Source organism: Nelumbo lutea, chromosome 7 (genome assembly GCF_056320005.1).
Source record: "Nelumbo lutea isolate HS-2025 chromosome 7, American lotus-T2T, whole genome shotgun sequence".
Taxonomy (NCBI): Eukaryota; Viridiplantae; Streptophyta; class Magnoliopsida; order Proteales; family Nelumbonaceae; genus Nelumbo; species Nelumbo lutea.
In genome coordinates, this window is record NC_142690.1 from 55128340 (window position 1) to 55139688 (window position 11349).

Below are 11349 nucleotides of genomic sequence, written 5' to 3' on the forward strand. Positions count from 1 at the left end.
TTCAAGATACAGAAGTAGCCCAATTGAGGGCCAAATGGGCCCAGAATCCAGCCTTGACCCCAGGTTATTCAGTTCGTGACTCAACACTATTACAAGGGTTGATTGGTTATCTCATCCAAGTCAGCCCACATAGCAGAATTACCATGACTCTTTCATGATTCAGCTATAGGGGGTCATTAAGGCGTATTCAAAACCTACAAGTGTCTGGCAACACATTATTATTGGAGCAGCATGATGAAAATAGTAAGGAGTTGCATCACCTCTTGTGATGTCTGCCAAAGACAAAAGTATGAAGCCCAACAACCAGCCGGCCTCCTACGGCCCTTGAGCATCCCAGATCAAGTATGAGATGAAATCTCAATGGATTTTATTGTGGGCCTACCTGTTTCAAAAGGCAAATCAGTCCTACTTGTGGTGGTTGACCAGCTATCAAAGTACAGCCACTTTATACCTCTAACACACCCTTACACAGCGTACAGTGGCAGAAGCATTTGTTAGAGAAATCACCAGATTACATGGGACACCAAAGGCAATCGTCTCCGACAGAGACCCAACCTTCCTCAGCAGTTTTTGGAGAGAATATTTCAAGTTACATGGCACTTCACACAACACCTCTACTAGCTATCATCCTCAGACGGATGGGCAGACCGAAGTTGTCAATAGATGCATCAACACATATTTGCGATGCTTTGTGGGGGACAGACCTAAACATTGGATACAATGGTTGCCTTGGGCAGAGTTTTGGTACAATACCTCATTCCATGTCTCAGAAGGTATGACACCACTTAAAGCATTATACGGCAGAGACCCACCATCAGTTCATCCATGAACTGAAGGCTCACTTGACACATGCTCAAGAACTGATGAAGCGCGATTATGATGCAAAACACAGGCCTGTTGAGTTCCAGGAAGGTGAGTTTGTCTACCTAAAACTCAAACCATATAGACAGATCTCAACGGCCTCCCGCCCCTACAACAAGCTTGCCCCTAGGTTCTATGGACCATTCAAAATTCTATAGTGCATAGGATCACTAGCCTACGAGCTGGAACTGCCAGTAGACTCCAAAGTACCCCCAGTTTTCCATGTTTCCATCCTCAAGAAAGTTGTCAATCCACAAACCACATGTTCAACATTACCGGAATTCACAGAAGAAGGGTGGCTACAGCTACGACCCAAGGACATCTTGAAATATAGATGGGTGAAACAAGGTCAAGTTTTTATTAAAGAGGCATTAGTCTGCTGGGAAGGTGTACCAATTTAAGAAACCACATGGGAGCCCTGCACCGAGCTGATGCAACACTTTCCACACCTTGGCCTCGAGGACGAGTGCCAGGTTGAGGAGGGGGGAGATGTTAGAGGCACAAGGGGGGCAGGAACTACAAGTATATTCTAGAAGGAGAAGAAGGTCACCTCAGCTTAAGGAAGCCAGTGCAAAGACAGCTGGTGTTAACTGAATCAACTTGGAGTTAACTAAATCAAACAAGTTGGCAGTTGTTATAATTCCGTTATAAATCAGTTAAGGCCACCTCAGCATAAGAAAGTCAATGCAAAGTCAGCTGGAGTTAACTGTATCAAGTTGGAGTTACCTGAATCAAACAAGTTGACAAGTTGTTATAATTCTGTTGTTAATCAGTTACATTGAAGGCAAGATTGAACACAGAGGTGTACTTACAATAAGGGAATAATAAGAAGATTTGATCTATCTCTTCACTCTCACTTTCCCCTATTCTGGAGGTTATCCTCCCTCGAAGAAGATCTGAGTTGGGCAGCTACCCAACAAAATCAGCTGCTCTAACGACAAAGAGTTAGATGTCTTCTCTAATTATTGCTGTTACATGTGCTCATATAAGGTGGTTTAATTTCAAAATCATCCCCTTGTGAAAAGACACAAAAAATATCGATATCAACATGTTTAAAGTCTATGGTATGACTACGAGTACAGTCCTATTCATGAGAGTACAGCATAACTTGAACAAAGTTGATCCAAGAGATCCCAATTCAAGATACATCCACGAGGAATTAGAATCTATTTTTGATCTGTTCTAGTGTCTAGAGATTAGTTAATCAGTAAAGGTACCTGTACTTGGTTTCTCATAGTTAGTGGGTGCAATTCCTGAAATCCTCATCCTATCTAGTCAATCTTGGATCATTGATTTCGGTGCATCTGACCACATGAACAGTAAGTTGTCTTTCTTTCATTCTCACCAGTAATGTTCCAGTAGTGACAAAGAAAAGCAGATGGGTACTTAAGCATCTATTTCAAGAAAAGGAATCATTAAGCTAGTTGATCGATTAGACGATTATCTCTATTTTATGCCTTTCATGTTCCTCAGAATACCACCAAATCTCCTTAGAAAACCAAAGTATTTTTGAAGGCAAGGCCTTTTGGACATCTGATTGATGATTGTAGATGTAGCATGGTTGGGAGTTCATTAGGGAGGGAATTTTGGGATGTAGTTGAATTGGAATTTGTGGATGTTTTTACATAAGAACTTGCATCTTTGTTTTTGGTAACCTTCTTCTACATGATGTGTTATACCAAGGCCCCAACACATTTTATTCTTTATTTCTTTTTCATTTTCTTTTAATAAAATTTTGTTAATTTAAACAATAGGGTGAGCTCACTGGGAAAGAGCCCAATTAAACTAAATATGAAGCGCAATCTTGCATCTCATCCCAAATATTCATTCATAGATGGCATAGAAATTATCACATGTATCAATATTTCAACTGTTCATTAATGTTGGATATTACTTAAATCAGTTTATACTTTAATTACTAAGCGGTGCATTAAACAGGTTGCCAACCTTGTTGGTTATGTTATTGGACCATCAGGCATCAATTGGTTAGTTTCTCGATTCCTTCAGAAGGATGGTATGTGAAACCTATAACTCTCTTTTTGAGAAATACCTAGTGATAGCCAGGTTCATATCATGTTTCAAACTTTCAGGATGGCCTGTTCTTGGTGGCATGTTTATTACATTTTATGTTGGAACCAAGGTAAATAGCTTCCCATCATGTCAGAAATAAACTGACCTCAATGTACCTGATAACTTCAGTTATACTATTACTGTTTGGCATTGTTTCTTTTGCAGCTTATGTTTCACATCCATGAAGCAAGGCATAAGCGGTAGTGTATTTAGTGGTCTATCTTTCATAGGTAAGGTTGTAACTTAAGCTGGAAATTTGAAGTTTGAGCATGATAGAATCATTTTCCCAATCCTTAAAGAATATAAATATAAACATAGCACATATAGAAGGGACATATATTTGTCAACATCTTATATGCTAAGTATAGTCAAACTAATCTGATGCATCCTCACAAATATTCATTATAAAGATCTGGTCAGTAGTCAGCATGTGTGGTGGTGGTGCACTGAGTCATAGTCATGATTGTGGTATTTAACCTGTGTATCTTATATATGGAATCCAACTCTTAGTTAGCATCATCCCTCTGTATCAATAGTCTTATTCTTTTCTGGTGCTTGTATGATTTCCATGTAATGTTGTTAGAGTACATCCTGTAGTTAAAACATGGAAAATGTACATGTTGCCATGTTTTTTAAATTTTAGATATGTTTTTGAATTATTTGGTTCATTTGAGTTTGTAATATTAAAATGACATCTGAAGGTGAGACAGCTCTAGAATGCATTTGACAGGGCTGGAAAGTGTGAGTGGGGGTGAATACAGATGGAAACACCCAATCAGTGGATTTGAAAATGACCAACTCTCTAATGAATAATTATTCCAGAATCCACCAAATGGGTTGAAAACATGTAAATAAAATCTGCTTTATCCAGATTCCACAAGGCTCTACTTTTGGAGCCTAACAGCAAAGTACAGGAAAAGAACAAGTTTCGGAATCCTTCCATCCAACTATTCTATTTGGGAACCATTCCAAAGACGGCGGATATGACTAAAATTGTCAACAATAACATGCAATTGATACAGGAATGTGAAATGATGTTTATTATAGCCCTCAATTCAATTAAGGAGATGCTTGATAGTGTCTTAAGTGAATGACTTATTTCTGTCTTAAACTGGATAAAATATCTAATAATAAAACATTCTATATATTAACCAAACTTCAGCTTCAGCCGTTATGATCTCACAACCTCCTTAATAACTTAGTCACAAAAGTGACAAAGCAATGCCAATTCAGCTGTGTTATCAAATGGCCCCTAAGCCTCATTCTGATTGTTTTGTTTTTGATACACAAACTCTTCTCTGCCGTTTCACTGTTGTCTGACTACAGCCAAATTTGCCAAGAAAAATGGTAGAATCTCTATTTGTAGTATGAATATAACTCCAGAAATGCTTGTTACACTCAACATCTGCTCATCACTGATGCATAACCAAGTTACATATGCAAATCCTTGCCACATTTGTAGGCATATCATTTTGAATCTTATGTCTGTAACATGCACTTTTTCATAGGTAGACGACTATTCACTTTGTCAATATTTGACTGACCTGTCATTGCAGAGATGCATCAGGAGAGACTGATGAATGTTACGTCGTGGATGAAAGTATCAGAAGTCTTGAGGTTCTGCAACTGTTAAATCATATGTTCTGGACTTCCAGTAATATACACAAGTATTTATTAAATCATGGCAATTCATTTTTTTTATCCATATCGTCTTGCAACTAGTTGCACTGAACATAACAGAATGTTGGAATGGGATTCATGTAGCAGACCTCATATGGCCGTATCAAGGCCTAGATGATTGTGATGACCAAGTTGCAATTAGTTCAATAGAATGGTTAATGGATAAAATCTCTCTTATCTTTAACATTTGGAGATCCTTGCAATTGTTACTCATTTACCAGTTTGTAGCTTTGACTAATCGTATATCATAAATCATGCGTACAACATTGTTTCAGTTGGATTGATGGATTTCCGGTAGTTCTGTTCACCTTCAAGTTATATTAATATATCATTGCATCATTTCAGGTTTTTGAATTTGGAAACCAGTAATCGCATAAATGTTTGGCCCATCCATTGGTTAATCTGTAACTTGAAAAACAGCCTGGTCTTCGTTTCCCTGAGGGACCCTCGTGCTTGATTTTATGAAATATTTTTGACATTATCACACCACCTCTATATCTATTACGTAATGTCCCAACTTGGACATTTGCATTTTAATAGAATATATTTGTACTCTTGCCAAACTGAGCCTTAGTTTGGTGGGAGTACAAATTCAAATATGTATAATACAAATACATACAAAACAATGCAAAATGTAAGACTTTGTACTCTACATATTTGTATTTGTACTTCTTCCAAATATAGCCTAAAGGCTCGGTTTGGAAAGAGTACAAATGCAAATATGTACAAAATATAAGGTTTTGTACTCTACATATTTGCATTTGTACTCCTTCCAAATTAAGCCAAAGTTACGTTTGTTTGTAGTGCAAATGCGAGGTTGTATATACATGCAGTCTAGTGCTAGTCCAGTTTTGCAAACATTTGTTAAGAGAACATTTGTGTAATGGAAATGACAACTATCACAACTTCTAAGGCATATACAAAACTGATTAATGTTAAAAAGGAAGGATTCCAATATTAAAATTGGTGTTTGTATTCACCACAAGTTCACAACCAAAAACCTTTTGGTAGGAATATAAAATCTGTCAATGTAAAATTGAGCTATGCATTTTCATAAACCAGCACATTTGTATTTGTACTGATCATATTTGTGTTTGCACCAATTGATAGTGGCTCAGTTGGTAGGATCTGAGTCATTGTAGCAGTCGGATCAAATTCCGCTGCCACCAGGATTGGGGGTTAAAGGGATGGGGAATGGGTTACCCCATTTGTGTAGCCCCATTAAGCAAAAATATAGAACATATTTGTATTTGCATTGCAAAATGCAGCCTACTTGTATTTATCGCATTAGTGATCCCCAAAGCCAATATGTATTGGAGCCATCTCTATGAAGGGTAATTTTCACTGAATATGTCCATTTGTCCTTGGTCATTTTATTTAGAGAAAATTTCTGAATAGTACCCTAAACTTTGGGGGTTGTGTCAAGTCAGTCCCTAAACTTCAAAACGTGCCTTTGCAATACCCTAAACTTTCAAATTATGTCTAACAGGTCCTTACCGTTAGTTGGTCGTCAGCCAATAGCATCATGTGACATGACATCAAGTATGTATTAAATAATTTCAAAATGGCAAAGTTACCCTTTATGATATTTTTATGTATTAAATAATCATCTCAGCATGCTTTGTTCTTCCATGTAAAACTGAATTTTTGGTCATTGCAATGGCTGAAATGTTGTCACGATAGATTGTAGTTGGGCCATCTTGCACAAATTGAAGGTCTTTCAAAAGTCTTCTAAGTCAAATTGCTTCTCAATATGCACTATTGGTTGAAATGTGTTATGCTTTTGCTGAAGAAAGTGCCATAGTATTTTGCTTTTTGAATGACCAAGAGATCATTTTACTTCCCAAAGAAAAAACATATCCAGTTGTCATTGTTTGGTCATCTACGGAACCAGCCCAATCACTGTCTGAAAATCCAACCAACTTGAAACAATACTTGCAACAAGAACAATATCTGGCCTTGTGTTTGTGAGATAAATCAAGGAACCAACAAGGCTTACTTGAACATTATTGAACTCATTCAATAATATCTGGCCTTATTGAATTCATTCAATAATATGGGTTGTTACCTATATAAGTCAAATCATCAACATAAAGAAAAACAAGAATAAAATCATGTACCTTCCTTCTTAACATAGAGTGATGGCTCATTTGGACATTTTCAAATCCATTCTTATGAAAATATTTATCAATCTTGCTATTACATGCCCGAGGTGCTTGTTTTAATCCATACAAAGCTTTTCGAAACTTATAAACCTTATCTTCATTTCCTTCTATCACATATCCTTGTGGTTGTTCAACATATACTTATTCTTCTAAATCTCTATTTAGGAAGGTTGATTTCACATCAAATTGAAACACTTGCAGTTTCAGTTGAGCAGCAAGTGCAAGCATAGTTTTAATTGTTTCCATTCTTGCAATTGGTGCAAAAGTCTCATGGAAATCTAACCCTGGATCTTGGTATAGCCTTTAGCCACTAGCTTTGCTTTGTGCTTTCGGATTGAACCATCTTCATTGAACTTTGTTTTGTAAACCCATTTCAGCTCAATTACTTCTTTTTCTTTGGATTTATTAACCAACTCCCATGTCTTGTTTTTCTCTATCATTTCAATTTCTTCATCCATAGTTTTCACCTAAACTTTTTCTTTTGAAGTTTCTTCAAACTTTTGTGGTTCTAGTGCAAGAAATAAAACATCACAAAAATCAAAGGTTTCTTGAAGTGAACATGCCTTTCTTGGTGGAATATCCAAATCTACATCACTTAGACTTACTTTCCATGGATTTTGGTTTCTTGAACTTGAGGGATCCATTCTTAGATTGAAACTTGTTAGGCTTGATATTTTTGAATTTGTTGGCCTTGCATTTGATGTATAGTTGTATCATACTTGTGGTCGTTGGGCATCACTTCTTCATCTTCTACAACATATTTCTTTGTTTATGAGGAATTTTGTTCGAAGTTCCATGCCCCCTCTTTATCAAATATTACATCTCTTAAAATTACCAACTCATTTGTAGTTGGATTCATCAAATTATAACCTTTGGATTCATCACTATAACAAAGAAAAATACATTTCTCACATTTGCCATCAAACTTCTCTCTCTTCTTTCAGAAAATGTACTTGAATTTAGCCAAACACTTTAAATGAGTTAACAATGGGCTTCTTTTTGTGCCATGCTTCAAAAGGTGTTTTATTTTGCATGGTTTTGGTGGGAGTGCAATTTAATATGTGGACAATAGTATGAATTGCTTCAGCCCAGAAATTTTTAGGAAGATTTTTACCTTGCATCATGCTTCATGCCATTTCTATGATGGCCTTATTTCTTCTTTCAACTATCGCATTTTGTTATGGGGTATGTCTTACTATCAACTCTCTTTTGATGCCTTGTTTTTCACAAAAGTTTCCATATTCTTTCCATGTAAATTCTTTTCCTCTGTCAGTCCTCAAAACTTTTAATTTGTGGTCACTTTGCTTCTCAATGAAAGCTTTGAATTGAATAAAAGTAGGTAATGATTGTGATTTTGCATCTAAGAAGTATACCCACATCGTTCTAGTAAAATCGCCAACAAAGAGAAGAAAGTACCTCTTGTTATTGAAGGAAGTTGTCGTCGTGGGACTGCAAATATTAGCATGAACCAACTTAAATGGTGCCTTTGAATGTCATGGTCTCTCTGAAAATGGTAGCCTATGATGCTTCTCATAGATGCAACATTCACATACTTTATGTTTTCTATCAATTTGAGGAAGTCCAATCACCATACTCTTGTTATTTAACAATGAGAGACTTCTAAAATTCAAGTGTCCATATCTCAGGTGTCTTAACATGGACTCATCCCACTTCTCACTTTTCAGCCTATAATTCACATTATAGGACATGGTTAATGGAAACACTTTGTTTGCAGCCATTTTTACTTTAGCAATGATTTGACTTTTCTTTTTATCAGTTATTGCATATTCATCATTGTCAAAGTGCACCTCATAACCTTTTTGTATAAGTTAACATATAGAACATTAAAAATGAATGTAGAATTACTTTGCTTAGTCTGGACTGCAACAACACCCATTCTTTCAACACTTTGGAGTTTGTCATCTCCAACTTTCACTTGAGAATTAACATGTTCATTCAGCTTAAGAAAACATTCTTTGCTTCTTGTCATGTGGTTACTACAACCACTATCCAAATGCCAAACTTCTTTTCGCTCTTGTTGGGTATTCATACAAGAGTAAAATAGATGATTTTTTGAATCATCATTTTTAGTATAGTGGGCTTGTTCTTTTTCCTTAAATTTATAATCTTTTAGGGCATGAACATGATTTTTGCATTTTTTACATCTAAAATAACAATCTTGGGGCAAATGGTTGCCTTTCTTGCAAATAAAGCAACCATTGTTTTGTTTTTCACATCTTCCTCTTCCGTACGATCTACCTCTTCCTCTTCCATTATTTTGGTATCCTCTTCCTTTGCCTTGATATGACCCTTCTTTTAAAGCTTGCTTTGCCTTGGACTGAAAATGTTGCATTTGTATCCTCTTCCTTTGCCTTGAACTGAAAAGCTTGCTCCAATGAAGAAGCTGAAATCTTTTTCATTCTATCCTCATGAGTTTCAAGTAGGCTCATTAACTCATGAATGGATAATTTAATCAAATCTTTGGCTTCTTCAATGGCAGCCACCACATGATCAAATTTAACTGGTAAATTCCTCGAATCTTTCCTTTTATAACTTTTTCATTTGAGATAACATCTCCATATGTTCTTATTTGATTTGCAATATTAGCAATTCTAATAAAAAATTCCTGAATAGATTCACTTTCTTTTATCATAATATTATCAAAATCTCTCTAAAGAGTTTGAAGTTTTATGGATTTTACCTTTTTAGTGCCCTAAAACTCTTTCTTGAGAATACCCCATGCTTCTTTTGAGCTTTTGGCAGCCATGATTATTAGAAATATTGTTATACTTACTGCTTGTTGAATATGGTACAGGACTCTAGCATCATCTTTCTTTCTTTTTTTTTGTATTCATTCTTCTTGTCTTCAGTCCATGTTGTAAGTTGCTCACAATTTTTTGGTTCTCCATTTCCTTCTTCTACCAACTCCCAAATCTCTTTGGAGGTGAAAAATGTTTTCATTTGTGTGCTCCAATAATCATAGTTTTCTCCATCAAAAATAGGAAGTGAAAGTTTTTGAAAATAATCTAAAGCAGAGCTACTGGAACTTGATGCCATGAAAGGTTTTAGTTTTATATTTGAATGGTTGAATGGATCTTTGCTCTATTACCAAAAGTTTGTTTGAGCAACGAAAGTGTGGTGGTAAAAATCAAACCCTCTACTACACCCATGTCCACCTCACTTCAGCTCTCTCTCCATGTTGGTGAGCCTTTTTTTGATGTCTCCACTTGTTGTAGCATTGTAGGGGACCTAAAATACCTCACCATTACAAGACCTGACATATCCTATGCCATCAACAAAGTTTGTCAATATTCGAAGTATCCCATTGGTATTCATCTAGTCCACTATTAAATGAATCTTGAGATATTTCAAAGATATTCCCTCTCATGGACTTTTACTTCAACCAAGCTAAGAGTACAAACTCTCTGTGTTCTCAGATGCTGATTAGGAAGGTTGCCCATATGACTACAGATCCCAACAAGGTTATTAGATATTCTTTGGACCAAATCTAATCACTTGGAGCTCCAAAGAGCTATGCATGTATTCTCAATTCTCTACTGAATCAGAGTATCATAGTCTTGCAATTACTGTAGTAAAATTTGCATGGATTCAAATGTTGCTTGTTGAAATTGGTGTTCACTGAGTCTCCTACTTTGTGGTGTGATAATTTGAATGACCCCTTTCTTATAGCTAATCTTGTTTTTCATGGTCAAACCAAACACATTGAATTGGAATATCACTGCATTCGGGAATGGGTTGCACGTAATCTTCTTCAAGTTTGGTTCATCAACACACATGAACAAACTGCAAACATCTTAATGAAGCCACTATCTTACACTCAATTTGATTTTCTTCATGGCAAGCTTCATGTATGCAAAGCCCCATTGCGCTTGACTGGTGACGTTATGGATAAGAACTTATCCCATGACAAACACATCAAATAGATTGATAAGGAGAACCTATCCCATGCAAAACTAACTGATAAGCATAAGCTTTAGACTCAAGAAATTGAACCATAATTGTTGTAACTTTAAATTTAAATGTTGTATTTTCATCTCTTTGTATAGAATACTAATAGAGCTCTATTTATAATGCTTGCGCTCACCTATAAAACATTTTTGGAAAATTATATAGAGCAAGGTTTAGCTGAATGCTTTGGCTGTTTAGTAGGCTGTGGAACCAATGATAAGGTTCCATGCCCATACTAAAATACATGGGGCCTACATCTTTCACAGTGGGTCTCATGAATTCATTAGTGGCATGAAACCTCATCATTGGTTTCACAGCTCGCTAAATAGCTAAAGCATTCAGCTAATCCGAATTCAATTACATATGGATAGTTGGGGTTTGTGGTACTTAGGCTTAATTTGGAAGGACAAATACAAATATGTAGAGTGAAAAACCTTCTAATTTGTATTATTTTGTATGTATTTATAAACATATGTATTTGCACTCGTATTCGTACTCCTTCCAAACTGAGCCTTAAAGAGCATAACCTTTCAAGTGTGATCACTAAGCACCCTGATCTTTAAAAAACATAAATGCGCATTATCAAGCGCTTAAACTTTCAAGT

General features: G+C 36.1%; 1 protein-coding gene across 4 annotated transcripts in view; it reads left to right on the plus strand.

Moving 5' to 3' along the window:
• Positions 1-4797, plus strand: part of LOC148846461 (MBOAT (membrane bound O-acyl transferase) family protein) — a 97296-nt gene extending 92499 nt beyond the window's left edge. For 2 of the 4 annotated variants that reach the window (XM_088954764.1, XM_088954767.1), the window contains exons 18-21: positions 2800-2875; positions 2952-3001; positions 3097-3161; positions 4488-4797. In XM_088954764.1, coding sequence (XP_088810890.1) covers positions 2800-2875; positions 2952-3001; positions 3097-3135 — 165 coding nt within the window. In that variant the 3' untranslated portion in view covers positions 3136-3161; positions 4488-4797. The remainder of the gene's footprint in view (positions 1-2799; positions 2876-2951; positions 3002-3096; positions 3162-4487) is intronic. The other 2 variants (XM_088954766.1, XM_088954768.1) reach the window with 1 other exon arrangement.
• The last annotated feature ends 6552 nt before the right edge of the window (positions 4798-11349 follow it).